This window comes from Poecilia mexicana, unplaced genomic scaffold (assembly GCF_051168715.1).
Source record: "Poecilia mexicana isolate PSO_F unplaced genomic scaffold, ASM5116871v1 scaffold_22, whole genome shotgun sequence".
Lineage (NCBI taxonomy): Eukaryota > Metazoa > Chordata > Actinopteri > Cyprinodontiformes > Poeciliidae > Poecilia > Poecilia mexicana.
Genome location: NW_028263391.1, coordinates 18,099,118 through 18,121,791, shown reverse-complemented (window position 1 = coordinate 18,121,791; position 22,674 = coordinate 18,099,118). Strand labels below are relative to the sequence as shown.

The 22,674-nt window shown below is 37.4% G+C and overlaps 2 protein-coding genes across 4 annotated transcripts in view; one reads left to right on the top strand and one right to left on the bottom strand.

Moving 5' to 3' along the window:
- Positions 1–58: 58 nt before the first annotated feature.
- erg28 (ergosterol biosynthesis 28 homolog) lies at positions 59–2,106 on the bottom strand. Its single transcript, XM_014996624.2, has 5 exons — positions 1,948–2,106; positions 1,604–1,845; positions 627–717; positions 422–540; positions 59–315 (listed from the first exon to the last, which is right to left on the bottom strand). The coding sequence occupies exons 2-5, from the start codon at positions 1,734–1,736 to the stop codon at positions 227–229; spliced, it is 432 nt and encodes a 143-aa protein (XP_014852110.1). The 5' UTR covers positions 1,737–1,845; positions 1,948–2,106; the 3' UTR covers positions 59–226.
- A 1,246-nt stretch (positions 2,107–3,352) lies between these two features.
- Positions 3,353–22,674, top strand: part of ttll5 (tubulin tyrosine ligase-like family, member 5) — a 61,653-nt gene continuing 42,331 nt past the window's right edge. Inside the window, exons 1-13 of one of the 3 annotated variants that reach the window (XM_014996596.2) lie at positions 3,353–3,421; positions 3,521–3,592; positions 3,725–3,844; positions 7,047–7,153; positions 7,255–7,337; positions 7,961–8,067; positions 8,332–8,462; positions 9,320–9,402; positions 10,576–10,645; positions 10,721–10,805; positions 13,191–13,292; positions 13,407–13,498; positions 13,600–13,707. In XM_014996596.2, coding sequence (XP_014852082.2) covers positions 3,786–3,844; positions 7,047–7,153; positions 7,255–7,337; positions 7,961–8,067; positions 8,332–8,462; positions 9,320–9,402; positions 10,576–10,645; positions 10,721–10,805; positions 13,191–13,292; positions 13,407–13,498; positions 13,600–13,707 — 1,027 coding nt within the window. In that variant the 5' untranslated portion in view covers positions 3,353–3,421; positions 3,521–3,592; positions 3,725–3,785. The other 2 variants (XM_014996594.2, XM_014996595.2) reach the window with 2 other exon arrangements.

Sequence of the window (22,674 nt, the reverse complement as noted above, 5' to 3'; positions counted from 1 at the left end):
GAATGTTAAGTAGGTAAACCCAGAACACCCCCACCACTGCAAACCCACTACTGCACTGTCAACGATAAAATATATATTTATACAAAGGATGTAAAGGGTAAAATACAAAGTCTCTCAAAAAAGTCATTTACATGTGAACTTCTTTCATGATGCCAAAGCCGGCACACAATTACTGGTCCAAGCCTGTGTGCTGATGGTGGATTCAGCCAATAGGAGGAGGAGGAAACTAGTTTCGCTTCTTCTGCCGTGCTCCCGTTTCTTCCTGAATCTCTGGAAAACACTGGAATCCAATGAGCATTCCTATGATGGAAAAACCTGGGAAAAGCAAGATAAGATGTGATGCTTTTCAAATAAATACATTTCCAGTAAAAGTTTCAAGCATAAAATCCTAAATTTGAGGCAATTACCCCTCCATACGCACTTGCAACAAGGAGTGGTGCCATCACTCCAATAGTCAGTGGTGCAGTTTTGTAGATGAATGCTTCCGACAGAAAGTGACCCAGTGCCAACACAAATGTCCATAAAGTAATGTGATACAGCCTGTAGAAGCCAATATGTATTAATATGACCATAGGATTGTAAACAATGAGCATGTAGGAGTTTTAAAACGTAACCATATAGCTTACGTTCTGTTCTGGATATCAATGGCACAGGCACAGCGGATGATTGACGACAGCAATGTCCAAATACCAAATGTTCGAGCTTGGAGACCATTTACTAGAGAAAGTAGAGGAGTAGAGAGGGAGGCATAATGAAGCAGTCAGTATATGTACGAATCTTTTAAAGCCTGTTTTTGATTAGCTACATGATCATAAAATAAACCTTGCTGTGTTGATCAACATTTGCCAGTTCTATCTCCTTCCAGGTGGTGTGGTGTGAGTCTTGTAATTGTTTAACAGTCGCTGACATCAATCCGAGGATTTTTTTTTTCTACTCCAACATTCAACTGAGATATTTGAGGGGTTTCTTGCATGTAAAGTCCATTTCAAATCAAGATCTGTGCTTAATCTTTTTACTCTCATTATAAATGTTCTCAAATATTCTGCTCTGATACTTGATGTTTGATTTTATAATGGTCTGCTGGTCCAGATCCCAAAGCCGTGACACTTCCAGCTCCATGCTTTTCAGTATGAGGTTTGTTTCCTGTATGTGGTTTAAGCCAAACACATTTTCTGTTCTTGTTTCCAAATATAAATAATTCAAGTTTATACTCAGATGTCCATATTTTTCCAGAAGTCCTTTTCTTGCCTACATCTCCGTTTACTTTTGAATCAACGCCAGCAAAAGCTTGTTGGTTTTGTGGTATTTTAGGGGATTTTGGAGACTTCTTTTAGCGTTTTGCTATCTGTTCTCTGGGTGAACATGCATGGAAGACCAGACCTGGGCATGTTGGCAGTTGTCTTAAATTTCCTCCATTTGTAAACTATTCTCTGTATTGTGTTATGTCAGATTTCTAACTGATTTGAGTTCCAAAACCCTTTGCAAACGCATAAGTTGCAAAATGATGTGCTCAAATTGATCCCAAATCAGAAATCGAATATCAGAACTGTTAGAAAACACACGGGTTGTCCCAACTTTTCCATCTGACATTATACATACTCACCAAACTCTGGCGTTCCCGTGTACAGTTTCTCTGAGAGGAAGCTGTGGTCCCTGAAGCTCTGCACGGTGTTTCCCATCGCGATGACGGACACCATCACCAGCCAGCTCCGGAGGACGTTCAGAAAGCGGCTCATATTTGCTGTCAGTGACGCACCTGTCAGAGAGTCTGTCGGCTCACAGTAGTCCAGGAAAGCTCAGACCGCAGGAGCAACCGAGCGGCTTAACGCACACATTCAAGGTCATCTGTCAGAGATTACAATCATTAATATCTTTGAACAGACTAATATTTTTGTAAATTCGTCAATGAGGGGGAAAAAACAAACAAAGAAAACCATAGCTACCCACCAGCGATAACCAGACTACAGCGTCGTCATGTTTCTAAAACACAATCTGGCAAGACTAAATACTAAAAACCACAGGTGGACTTCAGCCAACCGAGTATTTAGCTACATTTGAAACGGTGACTTTTCCCCAATCTTTGGCCACAGGGTAAGCCAATAACAAGACTCCAAAAATGGCTCCATTCAATCGAACCATTATTATGATTGGTCGTCCTAAAACTTAAGATACCGCCCAATTTCTTATGCGGACCAATAACAATTCACCCATTCGTATAGCGTGTGGACAGCATGTTAGTGTTTCTAAATAGGGGCGGGGCTAGTACATAGATGTCACTGCAGATTTTATTACATTGTAACAGTTAATTGCATAATTTTGGGGTTTGGCTTGAAACATGGGCTGAAATTATATTTAGGGATGATTTACAACAGAAATGGTCTCATTAATTTTGACTTTAGAAAACCACACAACATAATCTAAGCCAGACATACTAAAATTGCATGACACATTTACAAAGTTCAGAGGGTTTCTTAAAGCATAAAATTGAAGCATTTCTCAGATTCTGATATATTGAAAGGGAAGAAAAAGGGGAGAAAAATACATGTTCTCTCAGACTTTGTTTATGTTTGTCCAACCATCAATCTGTCTGTCAGTTGTTTTCCTCATCCCACATACAGCCTTCTGACTGTATGCTGCCTTGAACTTCTACTGAGCTATTGTACTTATATCTAAATTAAGTCTGGTTCAAGAAGTATTTTGCTTATTCATAAAGATGAAAAAAGTGATCTGAAACCATAGTTAAACCAATTATCTGGCCACAACAGGGTTGTCAAGATGTCATAATTTTTAAAATAAATTCTATAATTATAAAAAAAAAATCAAGGTGGAACGAACATATTGTAAAATCAGGAAGTAGGTTTGTGACATAGCTCCCAGTTTTTTGTTTATATTACAAATAGCAGTGGCAATGGAAACTGAAAGATGACACATTCAGATCTCTGCACAACTTGTCTCCGTCATAGAAGCTGGTAATAACCTTTAAGATCCGAATGTTACAAAACACCATAAAAAAAATTTCAATGCGGAAATGAGAGTTTAATAAAAGGTGTTGAATGGGTTGGTAAATATTGCGCAAGTCGACACAATTTTATATGGAATTTTACATGAGATTCGGATTTAATTTCATGATGTGAATCAAATAAATAAATAAAACTTATTTACATTAATATAATCCAAAAACGATTTGACAACAGTCCCATTTCTTATAAAACAAGTCTTTCTTTGTGGATTTAATTTACTAACACCTGCTGTAAAGGGGGATTAACGTTTAGTTTAAACGTTCCTCACGTGGACAACCGTTTTTAGCTAGTGCGCATGCCCACTGCACTGTTGCTACTCAGTTGTTGTAGTAACCAGGAAGATTAACGGCGCTGTGATGCTTCCGCCAGCTAGTTAGCTGTTAGCGTTTCTGCACCAGAAGGTACGGGTAAGTTTATATTGGTTCACATTTATACTTAGGTTCAGTAATACTGTTACTTTGGTTTTACATCTAAAGTGACTCTGTTTTGGTTGGTACCAGCATATGGTATAACCGCCAGTCCGTGCCAACGTCTTGTGTATGTGCAGTAAGAAGGTTTCATCGCCGCCACAGGTAGATTTATGAAGGTGTTATTTTTGTCTGAACTAATTTATACATTTAATGCGGGTGTCGGTATTTGCTGCTTAGAGAAATTAGTGCTATAATATGTGTACGTACATATGTAACCACCACTATTCTCAGTAGAGCAGCTTTCGTTATTACCTGGAGGATTTCACCGGGTAGTCAGCCTGACTTTGATGGGAAAATGCCAGCCGTGGTTCGGGAGAAAGAGGACTCAGAATCTTCTTCTGAGGACGAACATGGGTAATCTCAGAACTCCTCTTCTGCTGTTTGATGCACTTTAATAATAATAATAATAATAATAATAATAATAATAATAATAATAATAATAATAGCAATCTGTTCTAGAAACTTGCTGTGGGATATTTTTTTGTGGTGTGGAAACAAATGTAAATATATTTAGGATATAAAACATTTTATTTAATAATCTTATTATATCTTACAGTATATCTATTGTATATCTTAGCAGTTAGTTTTAGACATAAAATAAAAAATGATGAGCTCTGTCTTTTTGTGCAGTCATATTTTGGGACAGCTTGTGTGTTGGAGTGAAAGTACAGCCAAATGCTGTAAAGCCAAATGTTGATGACAAAAAACACTTTGGTCTGTTAGAACACAACGCATTTAAGCTAATTACCAATCTGCCTTACATCATTTAAACAATAGCCTGTGTGCAAACATTTGGTGGAAGTGGGAGGCAAAGCAATACAGTATCCGTAATACTGGTATTTAAATGCCACTCATCCCATTTGGATCTAAGCATGTTGTATTTCATGTTTTACATAGATGTGACATGTTTTACGTATACTATATGCTGAACAACTGAAGAGTTATTATAATAAACGCAATTTGTGGTTATTGTATATTGCATGTTATTGTATACTTTAGTCTGTTTTTTGTATTTAAAATAAAAATTATTAGATTGAATTCTACAATTTATTTTAAAATGTTCAATGACACCGAAAAACTGTATTTTCAGTCACCACAACAACATAATATCGGCCCTAGTCGAGCATAAAGAAGTGTAGATATTTTGCATAATTTTGCTTCAGTCAGATTTTTTTTTTTGCTCATACCTGAAATGACAAATAAATCAATCTTAAATATTTTAGATTGGATACCATTCTTAAGCATTCCAATTGTAGGCTTTCTATTTTAATGGTCTTAGCGTATTGCACAATGTTTTCTCTACCATTACAAGCTGCAGAGAGGCTCTTTCTCAAAGTGTGTGCAGCTTGTGTAATTAGACTGTCCTCTTTAGTCTCACTTAGGTTCTTACCTTGCTGATCCCTTGGCTGACACTACAATATGTGCCTCTTAAGATATGATTAATATGCCACCTTGATGGATCAAGATCATAGTTTTTTTTTCCTAGTCTATATCTTTACAAATTGTCATAGTTTATCTAAATTGTATTATTTAATTGTTGGTGTACAATCTCTAGGGATATTTTGAGAAATTGTAAGTAAATACATTCTAACCAAAATGTTTTTTTTTTAGACAAAATCAGATCTCATCATTGAAGAGTTTATTATAAATTTTTGATATGCAAAGAGGATAAGCTATCTCTCCATTGTGAATGTGACAGCTGGTCTTTCTTCTTTTGGCCAAATAATTCCCTCTTCAAGCTATTCTTAGTCATACCTTACTGACCATTACTGTATCATCTGCTTTCAGTGTGCTTGTCCTAAGTCAGTTTGTGTTGACTAAAAATTCTTATATTTCTCTCATTATAACAGTGTTAAGACATTTATTTTGAAAACAAATCTTTAACCCAAGTTATGTAACATAAAATAAAATATAGTACAGCTATTGTGCTTTTCAACCTTATCTTGTCTTTTGTATTAGAAGGAATCAATCATTTAGAACAGGGCAATGTACAACAATCAGGCAACACATTACACTGAATAATTCAAAGTACTACTACGTATAACTTTACAGATACTACTAAAGATACTAGAGTCTAAAGTGAGGCATGCGTACTCTGAATGAACATGCATTAATAAATGCAATATTCCAAGAGTGCAAGACACAGAGCAGTACAACTTTAGTGTTTTTTTTTTTTATTTTGTTCCATGAAAATAGTATTAGAGAGATCTTAAATATAAGTATTATTAGCTGTTTTGAGTAAAACACAAAATAATGGTTTCAGTTTGGCATGGTAGTTAGCTAACAACACTTTGTTTTTGCAGAACTGTGCAGATTATCCATTGTCTTGCTGAGAAAAAGAAGGACTTGCCGGTGTGAAATTTACAATTCTTGAGAAAAAATAAAAAATGTTAACCTTTTCTTAACAGTGGGTGCTACCTATATTTGGTCTTAGTTTCAGTAAGTAAGGTACAGTGACAGTGTCGTGTATATGATATTTTGAAAGTTTGCTGAACGTTTTCTAGCATATTGTTTGCTGGTCCCTCATTTTCAGTTGGAAATATTTTCAGGTATCTTTTTTTCAATGCCTTTCTTAAGCATTTTAAGTTGAATGAGTTCCGAGATGTAGTTGTGATAAGACTTTTATTTTTTATCTGGTATATCCATTTAAAATATCAGAATAGTTTGTCAAGTGTATTTGTCTTGATATCTCAGTGAAACTTATTTTCCACACAGTTCCTCATAGTTGCTTTGAAAACTGGATGGAGGAATTGTTTACATTTCACCCGCTTTATCTATACCGGTCATACCTGATTGAGTCGCACTTTATCACTGTCATGCCTTATCTTATATTTGCTATGTGATATGCATGTCACTACTGGTTTGAAGTTTTGTATGAGGGTGAGTCAGTACAGTGAGGGGATGCATTTGTTACTGGCCTTACCAGATTCTTGTCTTTATCTGACTCAGATGTTCATGCTTTTTTGTAATGATAAGGCATGGGCTAGTATGAGATTTGTAAAGTAAAAACCATGATTACACAACAGCTGGGTTCTTGCACAGAAATTTAAAACCGAAATGTATAACATTAACTATTTCCCTTTAAAACAAAACAGAAAAAATAGTTATTTCTACTGCTACTAAAATATTTTAACATATTTAGTATTTATAAATAAACCTACTGTAATTATATCTTACTAACAATGATGCGAGGTATTCCATAGCTCTGTCTTTTGCAACTTTGAAGATTTGCAAAAATCATTTTTTTTTTGTATTCTTTCAAACAGGTAAAGGCTGCTTAACAGGTAAAACAGACCATAACAGTGCTACAATTTGGCTATTAAACAGAGCAAAACAAAGCTTCTTTCATATTATGAACACAATGAATCCATGTAGTTGAGGAAAACCTTGTTACATTGACCAGCAGCCATCCTGTGCCTAGTAATGGCAGCTAAAAATTTGGGCTATAATATTCAAAGTGGATTTCTGTTATATGGTTGCAATTTTTCTTATTAATTACTCAGTAATGTTTTTTACTCACTAGGTTTTTATGTCACATGTCTAATTTTCTGAGTAGAGAACATCCTTGCATCGCATGGAGTGGCATTAGCAGGACAATCCCAGTTATTGTTTTTCTACCCGAGGCTGTTGTTTCAAAAAACAGGCGTATCTGCTCTGTTGGAGGTACAGACATTTAAAGTTATAGAAAACATTTTAAATGTAGAACATCAATATGTTGGACAGTCTAATTTTTGCTTGTCTCTTGTGTGTTTTCCTTTCACCAGAGAGATATAATATGTCCTTCAAGATTGTTCGCACAGACAGCCGCCTAGTACGACGGATACTCATGAATCATGGGTTTCATGAGGTAATGCTCATTCTTCATTCATGCAGGTTTAAAAGATTTGTGTCCCTTAGGACGAAAAGCAAACATTCAGCTTTTTCTTTCATCTGTTTACTTCCAATGCAACTGTGAGAGCTGCTCTGGAGAAAACAATTACACATTCAAAGCATTATCAATGGTTGCAATCCTCTGTTTGGTTAACCTTTAAACCTCTTTTATGTTTTAGTCCTGTGCTTGTTGACTTTCATTTGACCAGTGATCAAATTAACATGAGTGTCTGCCACTAAAGAGCCACACTTTATTACAAACATGTGGTGGTAGCCCCAAAAACAGAGTAGTTGTTTGAATTTTGTATTCTGATAAATATTATTTTTTTTAGTAATGTATTTAGTGTAAAACTGAGCAAAGCATTCCCATGGCACAAAGGAAAATCTTTGGGTTGGCTGTTTTTCTGCTGTAATTTTAAAAGTCCATGCTGTAATTTTGTCCATTGGCCATGGAGTGATCTGGTTCTGAAATTCACATAATTCAGTGCTGGTCTTGGATTTTATTTCACAGTGCATGGCAGGGATTTAACTAACTTTATTTTAGTGATTGCTTTATGGGATGCGATTAAGCGCAAGTCGGTCCACGTTTCTGTCATTCAGGTTCACCCAAACAGTAACAACTTCAACCTGATGTGGACTGGATCTCACCTCAAGCCTTACCTACTACACAGCCTTCAAGAGTTCCAGAAGGTCAACCACTTTCCCAGGTACGCTGAAATACCCGGGTGTCCTGTTACTGGTTTCTGTATTATAAATAACACTACTAATCCTTTCCAAACCCCTCAGTTCAGGCAATGTATTTTTTGGCTTCCCCTGCAACACACATTTAGTTTGGACTGGTGCCTCTCTGAAGCATGAAATGAATCACGCTGTCAGGCAGGCGGTGTTCTATGACTGTCATCTATTTCTGTATTTGTTATGTCATGTCAAAGTAGAGCACATTTTCAACTGAAATCTCTGCTGATTTCCAGGTCATATGAATTAACTCGCAAAGACCATCTCTATAAAAACATCCAGCGGATGCAGCAGACTTACGGCTTCAAAAACTTCCATATAATTCCTCAGACCTTTGTGCTTCCCTCTGAGAGCGAGGAGTTCCGCAGTAAGACCCTCACCTGATTCACTTAGCTTAAGCAGAGCTGCCTTTATGATATAGAATACTTGGAAAAGTATTAATACCCCTTCAACTTTTTTCACATTCAGTCATATATTACAACCATCGACTTCAAATTATTTAATTGAAACTTAACACAATAATTGTGCCTAACTATGTAGAGGTGGAGGGGAGAGATTAAATGGTTGTTTACCAATAAAATGATGAAAAGTATGATGTACATTTGTATTCAGCTCCATTTAATATAATAGCCCGAAATAAAATCCAGTGAAACAATTTAGCTTAACAAGTCATTTGATTAGCAAATGAAGCTCCACACTGTGTAATTTCCTCTCAGAACAAATAAAGCTGTTCTGCGAAGGCCTCAGTGGTTTGTTACAGAACATTAGCCTACAAACAGCATCACCAAGACCAATAAGCACATCAGGCAGATCACAGATAAAGTTGTAGGAAAGTGCGTTCGTCAGGTGACACTAAATTAGAACTTCAAACCTTACATGCTAAAGGAGCGTGTGTCGAAGAACCGACACGGCATATCGTCCCGCACACAACATCCACACTGTAAAACATCATGCTTTGAGACTACCCCTACAAAATGCAGAATTTTGTTTCTAAAAATGTTTGAAATCCATGTACAATTTTGCTTCTTCATAATTCAAAAACCTTTCTTTTTTTCTGTTGGTTTATCACATAAAACCCCAATAAAAATACATAGAAGTTTGTTGTAATAAAGTTACAAAATAACAATAAGTTGAAAGGGTGTAAACGCTTTTTGAAAGATACTTAATTTTTCACAGTGTCCGACATCTGTAGTGGTTTCCAAAAGTCCTCTGTGTCCCACTCAGGTTGTTTTGCTAAGGACAAGGGACCATGGATAATTAAACCAGTTGCATCTTCAAGAGGACGGGGAATCTATTTGGTCAGCAATGTAAGTGATTTTCACTTTTTAAAACTGTGCAATTTCCAACTCCAAAACGTATGTAGGAAAGATGAAATAGATGAAATTGTGATATGAGTTGGAGAAGAGATTAATTTACTTGAAGCCATTTAAATTTAATTGTTTTGTTTTCTATTTTATTTGTTTCTAATTTTTTTTGCCAACTAATATTCTTCTGTTTTCTCTGCTCAGGTTTTTCTTTGCTTAAAAGAGTTTTTTTTTGAGTGGAAATAACAAAATATTTTTGTTTAATTGTGTATGATGTTGCAGTAGGAGAAAAGCTGAAAAATAATTACCGAACAAAGGGGTGTAGGACCAATGTGATTTAAGAAAAAAAATACTTTAGATAGAGACGATAAATTACCACATACTTGAAACAGAAGATACCAAACCTCCCTTTTAATATAAATGCCCTGGTGTCAGTCATTTTTTTTCCTGTGTCCTACTAATTCATGTGTTAGCACAGATTTACATTAGTCGTGTAGGAGTACAGTTTGTGCACACGGACGTGAAAAATGTTGTGTGAACCCAGGCAGTCACTTTGCCAGATGTTATCCGAGTGTGGGGGTTGCGCTGATACAGTTGTCTTTGAAATAAGTTTCAACCAGACATTAATAAGCCCAGTGGAGTAAATCACACGCTTCCAAGGACTCCGCTCTCAGAGGAGGCCAACAAGGTTCTCACTCTTGGAAAATATGTCCACGATTCTTCTTCTTCTCAGGCATTTTTATGCAATGGTGGAAAGAATGTCAGCTTGATATTTGGAGAGAAGAAAGAAATACGTCCATCTTTTCGGTTTGGTTTTGCTCTGAACTCCTGCCAGCGCTGGGTTTACTCTACCCCCACCCTTCCAATCTCAACTCAACTTCACCACCTGCAACACATAAATGGCCCATCTCCCAGCACCAGATTGTGTTTTTATAGGCTGTTATTGAAGGTTGACCTGCTATGACCAGCGTTGCAGAAAAGTCTCCCCATGTGACGGTCCTTTGATGTTCACGATTAACTGCAATGTCGTGGCAGCTGCTTGGAGTCGATATTTTAATGTTGTTTTATGTGAATTAACTTGTACATTGTTGCTTTATCTCCAAGATGAAATACTGACTGCATATCCTCTTTGTGTGTTCTTCATGTTGTCGCCTTTGTGTCGCTTCCCATGAACAGCCAAATCAGATTTTAATGGATGAAAACGTCTTGGTGTCACGCTACATAAATAACCCCCTATTAATCGATGGTAAGACATAGTGGATATTTTGACTGTTGGACATTAAAGCTCTTTATGATCAGTCCTCATTGTTTTTGCTTGCAGAGTTCAAGTTTGACGTTCGTTTATATGTAGTGGTGACATCTTTCAACCCGCTGCTCATCTATGTCTATGAAGAGGGTCTCGCTAGGTAAGTGTATGTAGGTTTTAGTAGTTATGTAGTAGTTACATGTCAGTGGTCACATTTTTTTTTTAGTAGAAAGGTACTGTAATATTAAATGCATGCTATTGCATGTGGAGTGGTAGAGCTTCTAAATTGAAACTAAATTTGTCTTCATTCAAATTCTAAATTGAATGAAGACAGGACCCACATGCAGGCACATGAGTGTGAACAAAAACAGTATTTTAATAACAAAAACATCAACCTTTGATAACAAAGTTCAAAACATGGAAAACATAAAGCACCGCAAGGATTACAAAGAGGAGACTGGAAAACCTTGTTGGGAGTCTGTAGTAACATCTCAAATTACAATCCCAAGCAATATATCAAATATTTAAGTACTAAACTTAAGAAAGCACCTGAAATCTGTAAGCTAAAGAAAGAACAAAAGCCACAGTCCCACAGATCATGACAGTAATATTTTTAGCAGCGTCTCTCAGTCCCCATATTTTTGTACAAAATAACTGGTGGCACAGTTATTGGTACATCTGTACTTTCTACATCCCTCCTTTACCAATCGGCCAACTATAACATTTCACAGGGTTGGACCATACAGGAGGGGGTTTCCTTAAGGGTTGGCTCTGGATTAGTGGGAACAGTAATTGTCTGACAACACAAATCTCTGCCTATTTCCTCAAAGCTCCTCCTTAGAGCTGCAGTCTCCATCCAGCGCCTGAGCCTTCCCTACACAGCTTCAGCAGATTAGCTGCAGCAATTGGCAAACATTTGGTGAAACTGCGTCATCTGAGCTTATGATATGAACTACTTCTCAGTCCAAGGCTCCCAAGAAAAAGTGTAAACAGTTTAATTAATGGAGAAAGTCTGTTGTGATGATATGCTGACGATGAAGTGTCAAAGAGTAGGAGCTTCTTAAAGAGACGGGGCAATTTCAAGGCATCAAATTGTGAAGTCAAATTTTTTAAAGTTATGTTTGATGTTTGCAGAATTATATAACAAGTGAAGGTAACAGAGTTACTTGTATGTGTTATAAAATGTCACAGTCACTGACATTATGCATACAGAAAGATGCAAATACCTATTTTCATCTTATTTCTATTAATGTGCAAAGTGACACCAAAGGCAATATGTCTCACTCTTTATTCAAGCATGTAAGCTGAAAATAATTGTGATGACTTCAACTTCATATTTACATATACATGTTAAAAACCATTCAAAGTAAAAGCAGTTTCCTGTGAACTGATAGATGATATGCTTTTTGTACCTCTTTAGCTCACGTTCTGCTTTGTTTAATTTATTAGTCATAACTCTGTCACCTGAAATAAATGTTCAGGAAGAAAATGAAAATGCGAACTCTAACGGTACTAAAGTGTTTTCACCAATTTTTTTACTATTGTGAATTTCACTGTGGGGTTAATAAAATATATTCATTCATTCTACACTGCAAATTCACATCAAAAGTAATTTCTGAACACTATCTTCGTTAACGTGTTTAGCTCTAAATAAATTAAAATAAATCCAAGTAAAACAGAATTATCATGTATTATTACATTTTTAGCATGTTTGACAATACATGCTATGTTAAGGTGAAGTTTTGAGCAATCTGCCAGTTTGTTCAATTGTGCTTTAAGTGTGGATTTAAATTCTGTAGGTAGTTTACTGTTTACGTTTTTTTTTTAAGCTTTATTAGATTAATCATAGCGATATTCTTTCTGTTTCCACAAGAGGGCACCCCAAGCTTTTAGAAATCAGCCTCTGTGTCCAACTGCTGTGGAGATGTTGAAACAAAGCACTCCATTGTTTCAGTTGTAGGATGTGCTAATCAAATGTTTTTTTTGTTGTTGTTTTTTTTCAGTTATTGTTCAGATATCATCTGAACATAACTCAACAGAATTTCTTAAGTTTTTTTATTTATTTTTTTTTATTTTTGTTTTATTTGAAAGTGATAACATTTTTCTAAGTTAAACCATAAACGGACTATGAACTGATACAGGTAGGCCAGGAGAGGGAAGATGATTTAGTGAATAGCTGGCTCCTCGCCTCGCTCTGATAGAAGTATGTGCTCATGCTGGAAACACCGTGCCACTGCCCTCTTATTTTGCTGGCTTCATTATCAACTGTGAGCAATAAATCATGGCCAAGTTCTGAATCCTGCTTTTATCTCCTGACATTCCTTTGGTGGTGTTGATATTCAGGTACGCGGTGGTGTGCCAAGGAATTTTCATTATAGCACATGTGGCACTAACTGCCCTGAAACTCTATCAGAGACTATTTTCTCCCTTACGTGCCGCAATTATTAAGTCAAGTTACAGCTTCAACATAGAAGAGAATGTGCATTCTTTTTTTCCACTTTATCTCGAGTAAAAAAAAAAAAAAAACGAACCTTTTTCTCCACAGATTTGCTACAGTTAAGTACGATCAGACTACAACACACATCAAGAACAATTTCATGCATCTCACCAACTACAGTTTGAACAAAAAGAGCAGTGATTATGTCAGGTAAGCTGCTTCAGTGCCTCATAAATCTGTTGAGTGTGTTGCTTTTAAGGGAAGCCCCCTGACTCATCCCTTTACCTCAGCTTTGGTCTTTGAAGTGCATTTCTTCCCTTTCAGCTGCGATGACCCTGAAGTTGAGGATTATGGGAACAAATGGAGTATGAGTGCAGTGTTGAGGTATTTGAAGGAGGAGGGAAAGGACACCACATGTGAGTGAGGCAGTCTTATTTTTATTGAGGATTTTTTTTTTTTGCGTCTAAGACCTCATGAGTTTTATTGAATCACATTTAAACAATTTATTCCCTTCTAGTGTTGATGAGGCAAGTGGAGGACCTCATCATCAAAGCCGTGCTTAGCGCCGAGCTGCAGATAGCCACTGCCTGCAAGATGTTTGTTCCTCACAAAGCAAACTGCTTCGGTAATTTTTTTTTTCCATTTTTCTTTGCATTATTCTATGTCAATCCCTTCTTCTTCTTGAACTCTTATAACCATGGCAGAATCCAACTTTCCTGTAGGTCTTCAGGATAGTTTGTGCTATTTTTAAAACAGTTCAGACATACTCACATACACAGCAGGGAGATAAACACTGAACTCATCAGTCGTTTTCTCTGTAAATATATTTATGCACTGACATGAAAGAAATGTGTTCTGTCAAAAACAACCCACACATGAGAACAAATCAACAAAATCATGACCACAGATTGTGTGTAAAAAAGTGAAACAGTACAAGGAATAAGTTTTACACATGTTTTCTGAAATTGTATTATTGTTAGAAAATTTTATTGTATTTTTATATTTGATGTTCAGTAGAAAAGCCTTTTTTTTTTTGGCGATTGTGGCGTCAAGCGGAGAAACTATTTGCATGCATTGCTCAGGTGTGATTCTGAACCCTTCTTCCGTCGTTTAATCTCACATGTTCTGGAGAACTCTCTTCTATTCATGTCATATTAAGGTTTTGTTGAACAACTTGAAAGATCCAAATGCAGAGCCTGACTGTGACAGAGTTCTGTAATAACGGCCAAGAAGGTTAAGCTGCGGACGGGGAGGAGTCACAGAAGAGTCAGACAGAATAACGGAAAAATCCAGCAATGAACAATGAAAAGCCAGGAGCCTAAATACCAAGGCAGGGAAAGAAAATGACAAAGGAATCAGATGAACTAATCAAAGGAGATGTGGTACAGCTGTGGCAGAAGGAAAACATTGAAACTGATGGAGGGAAATTAATTACCCAAAGGGAACGGGGACTATAAACCAGAATGAAAAGAGTAACACTCATCTAGGGGAAATAAATCCAAATGCACAAAAAAAAAAAACCAGGAATAAATTGAGAAAGTAAACAAAAGGGAAGAAACTGACATGACAACACCTTACTAACAGAAATTATCACAAATAAATAAGGTGAATATGGCAAGATCTGTAGAACCAACACAAATAAGTGATCAGAAAACAAACATATGAAAAATTCTCCCAACACCCAAGGATCATAACCATTCACTTTGATCTTAACTTCTTTCCACTGTATTTCAATGAGATTCTCTGAGACAAGTTGGGAGTTTCGTTATCTGAATTCATGGGATCTTCATCTTGCTGAAATGCCCAAGATTCTATTTGCAGATCCATACCAGAAATGTTTCAGTAAATTTCTCCATTCATCCTTTCTTCAATCATTAGAAGTCTGCTAGTACCATGTTCTAAAAATAACAGTCCTACACCATGACGCTCCCTCCTAAAAACTACATTGTTGTTATTGTGCTTTTGGGTAATGTAGAATGTCATTTTGCTCCTTCAAACATCTTGTGTGAAATTTTGGTCTAGTTCGACCACATTTTATTCTCCCTGTATTTTATCGTTTTAACCAAATGTTCTTGTACAAACTTGTAGTCTTATGCAACAAATGTGCATAGTAGTCTTTGTGGTTAAGTGCATTTCTTGAAGTTTACATGGAAAAACACTTTTGCTAATTCCAGGTTATTCTGAGGCTTTCTGTGCGTGGTCCTCGACTTTTCAATTCTTACTGTTGTTTTCTTTTAGTTCTCTGTCAGATAGTTTCCTAGAACTACCTGGTAGGTGGCTGGTTTATACTAAAAATATTTTTTCATGGGTGTTCATGGGAACATTCACAATTTTAGAAATCGGGTTTAAATAAAATCTGTGTGTTTGGCAACAATGAGATTGTGAAGGTCTTGAGAGAACTTTTTTGCTTTTACCCATTATGAGATACTTCTTGCATGATACCTTTAATCTTGGTAATGAGCAACCTTTGTATAGGTCATCAGGTATGACTGAACAGCTGATAGAAGGCAGGATTGCTTTCTAAATACTGACAGAATTTAGTAATTCTCAGAAGACGTCATGAAGATATTACCAACAAAGTCTTTTCTGCTATTTCATACACATACAAATTCCCTGTGTCATTCCCCTTTAATGCACAAAACTTATAGACCAGTTTGGTTTATTTGCATGGATTACTTTGATTTTTTTTTTAACCAACATTTTGCATGTGAACAGATTAGATAGAAATATATTAATTACTTGATATGCTCAGTACTTATTTTAAACACTGTAGGTAGGTAGCCTTACACGGCACACCCTTTACATTTCCTTTAAGTTTCAAATTGTCAAGCAGTTTCTTAATAACTTTTTGCCCCTGGCTCCATGCTGAGGTAGTAGAGGCTTCCTGCCTGGTGCTGCCCTCTAACTGGCCGCCGGCTTGTTGAGGACCTGTCGACTGAAGCAAGAATTTGCTTCCTCTCTTCGTTTGCCATTCAAGCTTTGCCTGATTTAGGCTGACTGTTTTCTTGGCTAGTCTTGCTCAGCGGCGGGCTCGTGTGAACTCCATTTTGGAGCCATTACCCATGTTAGTATTGGCACTAATTGTCTGCGCTCTTTCTGAGTCTGGCAGCCTTTCTGAGATTTTGGGGGTTTGAAAGTGAGCACATTGGCTCAGCTTCCCTCAAGCACCACTGTCTCTTTCTCAGTCTCTTTTTCCTTTTTCTTACTGTGTCTTTTTGTTTAAAAATCCCCCCCCCCCTACCATCCACCCTCCCTTTCCCTCACTGCTCGCACTCAGTTTCACCTCTCGGATGCCAGAAAAATAGAGGCTTCCCGAGACATAATAGCTCTCTGATTGGTGGTTGTTTGGGCTGTATTGGGCGCGTAGCTGCATGGACTCACAATCACAAAGTCGCCTGCATAAAGATGCAATCTACACCCACAGCATCACTGCTATGTTGAAAACGGCATTAAATTAAGGTGTGAATGTTGTCCCTGCAAGAACTTACAGGGAAATGTAGCCTATCTAATCTGAACTTGCTTCTCAGTCATCCACATTAGAGGGACATGATGGCAATCTGAACCCAAATGTTTAGAAATTAACGCATTAAGGTTTACTGCATATTTTCAACAGTGTAAACAATATATCAAACTCCATGGCGAGCCGTTCGTTTTAAATAATAAATAGATAAATGCAAGTCCTTTTAGGCATTTTCAATCTAATCTTTTTTAAGCACATTGAAACACCACATCCTAAAACAAGCAAAGGAAAGTTTTAAGGGATCTTTACACTAGAAAGATGTTATAATACCTTAAAGACTGCAGACTTCAATCATCTAGGCAAATAGAGCTAAAATGGGGGGGGGGAATTCAAGTCCATATCTCCTCCCCCTCTACTGAAGAGATCTGTGGCCAGAGATAACTTTCAGAATAAAATGTGTCATCTTTGAGATCAAAACGATATCCAGGGTACTATCACGACAGCTGCAGTGTCTCATTTTAACCCTAGCTGTCATGAGTCATAAATGAATCACTTCGACAACATGGTGCAAAAGAACGGATCTATATTACATATATGTCCACGTATAGTGACTTGCAAAACTTTGGTACCGCTTTGCTTCTTTGCATTTTCTTACACAATGACTACAAACGTCAGTTAACTTTACTGGGATTTTATATGAAAGACCCATGCTAGGTAATGTAAGTCTGAAAACAGTGGAAATGAAGTGGTTTCTCTGCCTTTGTTATTTTTCAAAGAGCAAAGGGGGGTAAACATTCAGTCCGTAGATGTTCAATTCTGATACAAAGCTGCCCTAAACACTTGCAGCCGAATTGCTGCCAGTGTTGATTCTGCAAGATATTGATTAAAGGGCTGAATACAATTACGCTAGGATTTAAAATCACCACCTTTATTATGATGCAATATTACATTTATTTGTTTGGATGACAATATTACAAAGTCTGCAATGACACAATTTCAATTCAATTCAGCTCAAGTCTGCGATCGATATGAAGCACATGTACATGAGTATTTACATCTATATTATCTTAGAAAACAACTCAAATATGATTTATCTTCTTATTTCTAAATCATTGCAGGCATGTATATTTGGAAAAAATCATTTTTACTAATTAATGAAAAAATAATAAAAAATGGATCAACCTGTTCAACTTGGTCTCACAATTCTGAAGGTTAAGAGGGCCTTTTTAATCAGTTTACTTAAAAGTGACCTTGATGATTGTCAATCCATAATGAAACAATCATAATAGATAGTAAACTTTATTAAATTCACACAACAAATGTACAAATTTGAAGTCCCTTTTTATAAATTAGAGCAGAATTTTACCTTTTCACCCTTTGTTAGTCGCTCAGGCTAAACATTTTTACCAGAACTTAACCAAGATCACCACTTAGCCTACTCTTCAATGTCCAAATGCAGATGATCTGGATTGATATTTTCGTTTTGCCTTGATGCAACACAATTTAATTTAAATTAATTAAAAATGTATGTATCTGGACTGATGCATTGTTACACCCCTGTTGCGTGCTATGTTTTTTTAGACATTTATTTTTTTAAGAAGCTGATAAATAAATAATGTATCCACATTTTTATTAAATGCTTCTTTGGGTTGACAATTCACGTAAAATACCAATCAAATACAGTGAGGTTTATGGTTGTAACTTGACACAATGTGAAAAAGCTTAAGGGATTGCATACAGATGTTTGCAAGGCACTGTACCTTCGGAACAAAAGCAATTAAGTCCAGCACTTTTGTTTAAGACGCATAATAAAGCGTGGTCTGCTCCGAACATGTAGACTATCTCACTTCAGCGCTATCGGTTTACTGTTGAATCAAGTGTAATTTTGTTGTCTACAGATGGCCCCAAGGTTGTTAATTATAGCATTCATGGTGTGTCTACAGGATTAAGTTTCTAAAGACAGACACTGACGGTTCCAGAGGACCACCCTCATCCTCTCCCTGTTGATCTGTCTCTTCGTGTGCTCATGTTGCATGCAAGCTCCCTCTCTGGGTCTGAGTATATGTGTAGTGTGAGTACAGGGACGTGCTTGAACCCGCGCAGAGCGTATTGTCACATACATAAAGGTCTGTTCCAGATCCTGGAGTTTATTCTGATGTGTTTGTGTGATGGATCCATGTCGCTTTAATAAAACCTCTCGAAGTCCTAAGATAAGATAAGATAAGATAAGATATTCCTTTATTAATCCCGCAATGGGGAAATTTACATTGTTACAGCAGTATAAAAAGCAAAACCAATATGAAAAACTATATATACACAGTAAAATCAACTGAATGTAGAAATACTAAAAAACAGTATTATTCGAAATATAAATAAATAAACAATTTCCAGGTTTATTGCCTGTAGTAGAGAATGGTGAACTACTTAGAGCAGTGGGTATTGTACAGTCTGACGGCGGCTGGAAGGAAAGACCTGCGGTATCTTTCCTTCACGCACTTAGGGTGCCGCAGCCGGGCGCTGAAGGAGCTGCTCAGTGCTGTCAGAGAGAGGTGCATGGGGTGGGAAGGGTATGCCAGCATGCGCTGGAGCTTAGTCCTCATTCTCCTCTCTGCCACCACCTCCACTGGGTCAACAGGACACCCCAGGACAGAGCTGGATTTCCTGAGGATCTTGTTCAGTCTCTTCCTGTCAGCAGTGGAGATACTGCTGCCCCAACCGACCACTCCGTAGAAGATGGCTGATGCCACCACAGCATCAAAAAAGGTCCTGAGAAGAGCCCCCCGCACACCGAAGGACCTGAGTCTCCTCAGGAGATGTAGTCTGCTCAGTCCAGTCCAGCTTGTTGTTAAGGTGAACACCCAGGTACTTGTAGGACCTCACGATATCAATGTCCATTCCCTGAATATTCACTGGCACAGCAGGAAAGTGTTTGGACCTGCGGAAGTCCACCACCAGTTCTTTTGTTTTTCCCGTGTTTTTTTCCCTATTCTGTACTCCACAATTTCCTCCCTTCCTTATTCTCAGTATGTTCTTCCACTCTATAACCTACAATACCCCCATGCTTCTTTTACTGCCGGGCCTCAGCAGCTGTTTATAATAGTTAACTACAAAGTATGTGCTTTTTACTGATAAAAGTAGTAATTATTTTGTGTTTTGGTTTTTTTCATATACAATCTCTGGCATGTCTGGAGAGAGAGCCTTGCAAAATCATTAAGCACGTTATAATCCTAATTTACTTCAAATTCTTCCCTTTGATTTTGAAGTTTATTAATGGCTTTAAAACAATAGGATTTCTTCCTTTTAGCTCAAATTATACCGTGCATCTACATGTGCGTACAATAAAAAGTCTTTTTATAGCTCAGTAATGTCTCATGTGGGATGAAATAAAAACTGTTTTTACGCTGTAAGAAGTGTATATGGGTGTATGAGTCTTTCTGCGGGGAGAAAATGCCACCCATGCAGCTCCTCACCGCTGCTGTGTGATTAATGGACAGGCTTTTTGCTGAGAGATGCTGATTACGAGATGTTTTGACTAAGATCTGATTAGCCAAGCCAAAGGCCTATTTTATTACACACAAAACATTCCACTTACTGGTCCTGTGTTCCACCAAGCGTACCTCATTAAGTGCTGAGTGTTGGTTGGATCAGCCCCTCTGTGAGCGTCTCTCCGTTTCAGATACTTTTCTCAGCAGTGCAGGGTTCGCATCCCCTGCAATGGCAGTGTAGCTGCTGTGTAAGCGATTAACGGTTTTTGTTCCCGCCGTCACAATAAGACTACAGAGTGCTTACTACAACTTTAATTTGTTGTTCTCTGAGGATTTCCACATCTGCCGTGCTTCTTCCAGCAGCAGTGAACCAGTTTAGCTGCCATGATTTATCCCAGAATGACATGAAAGTAATTCAATTGTCCCATCGCATGAAGAAAGCACACTTGAAAGATGCCCTTGTTATTGTGGGCTACCAGGCTCAGTGGTCAGGGTGGGGTGATCATTGTTTTTGGGTGTTTGTCTCTTGTGGTGAACTTTTCCAGCGGCGCCCTCCTATAATAAAGAAAGAAAATGCTCTTCATCATCCCTTTTTTTTGTTTCTGTCACGGTTGTCCTGTCCCCTCCCCTCTCTCTTTGAGGGGTGTGATGTAGATGTTGAGCTCCTCACGCCTGCTTGTCTGTGATGCTTGTTGTGGGCTGTCTGTGGGCACATTTAAAAGCGGTCCCCCCCGGCAGCGGTCGAGCCACAGAACAAACGTGTCTGACATTAAGCTGCTCGGCAGGCTCGCGGGGCATCGGCGGCGTCGGCTTCTAATTGAGGGAAAAATTTGTGGCACATGGAGTCTGCTTGTCGGAGGCTGGTGAGGTGGTTGTAACACCTCCCCATTTTCCCCCTGCTGTTGTTGTGCCACTGATGAGGCAAAGTAGGCTCAAAACCTCAATTATTCCAGTGCTCTGTTCTCCAACACTAATGTTTTATGATACATACACTCCTTCTCTCCTTGTTTCATGTCGTCTGTATGTGGTTTTTTTTTTCCTTCACTGAATTGAATAGAATAGGATTAGCTGACAAGTGGAAAATAAAATCCTGTAAAGTCTTGCACTGTTTAACATCAGGGGGTCCTGTCCATCTTGTGCAGATGTGTTATAGTTCCTGGCTCTTGAATGGATGGCAGATTTACTTTCTTTCCGTCAGTACGAATCAGTTTGAGTTTATGCGATTTACACTCCTTAAACAATGAAAGCACGATGCCTTTTAAATATTCTAGCTTGATTAATACTTGTGTGGATTCCGGTCCTTGTTTTCATAGAAAATTAGAGAGGACACAGTGTACTTTTGAGAAACATGATTTGAAAAGTCAAAGTAAATAGTAATTATTTATTATGAAATTCAAAAATATACAGCATACAATCAACAAGGTTTTCAAGGTTATCAGAGATATTTTTTGAACGATCTCCAAAAAACATTTTTGTCAACATTGTTCATTTTGAAAAGTCTGGAATTTTTTATGTTTTTTTCCAGAAATTAATAAGTGTGAAAAAATAATTGAGGTGTGGAATATGTGACATTTTCCACACTTTTCCCTCATTCCATGTTTTAAAAGAAATTCGTCTGTACTGAATGAATGCATTTGCCAAATATTTTAACCATTGATATATTGGTTGGTTTATTTTTACTACTTGTTTTGTCTCTAGACAACCTTAAAGTTAGGCTGAACCTATACTTTGTCTAAAATGTCAAAAAACAAAACAAAAAAACAACAACACTAAAATGCATTTTTCAGGAGATTTTACAAGAAAATGAGTCGCCACCATGAAGAGTAGCTGTGAGTTCAGTTCCAGCTTTCTCCAGGGAAACCCCTACCTTGATGCTGGTATAGAGGGGTAACTATCAATGCTTACGTTGATAGTTTAGTTAAATCATTAATAGAGACATGGGAAATCATTTTATATCCAAATAATGTAAAGCCGCTTAAAAGGAAACAAATGGATTTTCTGTATTTCCACAAAAAATTTTTTTAATCCCTACCAGTACTTGATAAAAACAAATATCTTCACCAGATATCTGACTTTAAATATGGACACTTTTCTTCTTGTTTAAGCAACCATTAATTTATTTTTTCTGATTAGTTTGCACTTTATTCGTGCTCTAAATTACAGTAACACCATTTGGTTAAAGTGGAATGGCTTAATTTTACCAGTGTTACCTTAGGTGAAATTTGAGGCCATTGCCGGCTGTCATGCTGGGTTTTGTGTGCTTAACACTGGCATTGACCTGAGATGCTAGAGCAAACAGTGCTGGTTATTGCAGCTTTGAAACCGCCAACCCCCCCAGCCTATTCTCAACACAGTCTGTTCTTTTGAAGTGCCATTAGAAGGATTTTTCCTCTGGCTTTTTGGCCGGGCGCTACCCTAACCCTGTAAAAGACTGTGGTTTCCCTGCACGCTTCTGCTGGGGCCGGTGGCTTATTGGGTGACACTCCCCAGAGCAGTGTGAGGCTTTTCATATGGCGCATATACTCTGACAGCTTCAGTAAGCCATATATCAATCAGCCAGTGAAACGGGAGAGAAAAATCGAGATGAAATGGATGATTTTTTATTTTTTTTTATTTTACTCTGTGAACTTCCTGACCACTTTGTGAA

Excerpts from the sequence above, each read along its gene's own strand:
- erg28 (XM_014996624.2), bottom strand. The coding sequence starts at position 1,736 with ATGAGCCGCTTTCTGAACGTCCTCCGGAGCTGGCTGGTGATGGTGTCC. Across the intron at positions 718-1,603 it reads CACGGGAACGCCAGAGTTTG|TAAATGGTCTCCAAGCTCGA; the intron begins GTGAGTATGTAT and ends TACTTTCTCTAG. Across the intron at positions 541-626 it reads ATTGATATCCAGAACAGAAC|GCTGTATCACATTACTTTAT; the intron begins GTAAGCTATATG and ends TGGCTTCTACAG.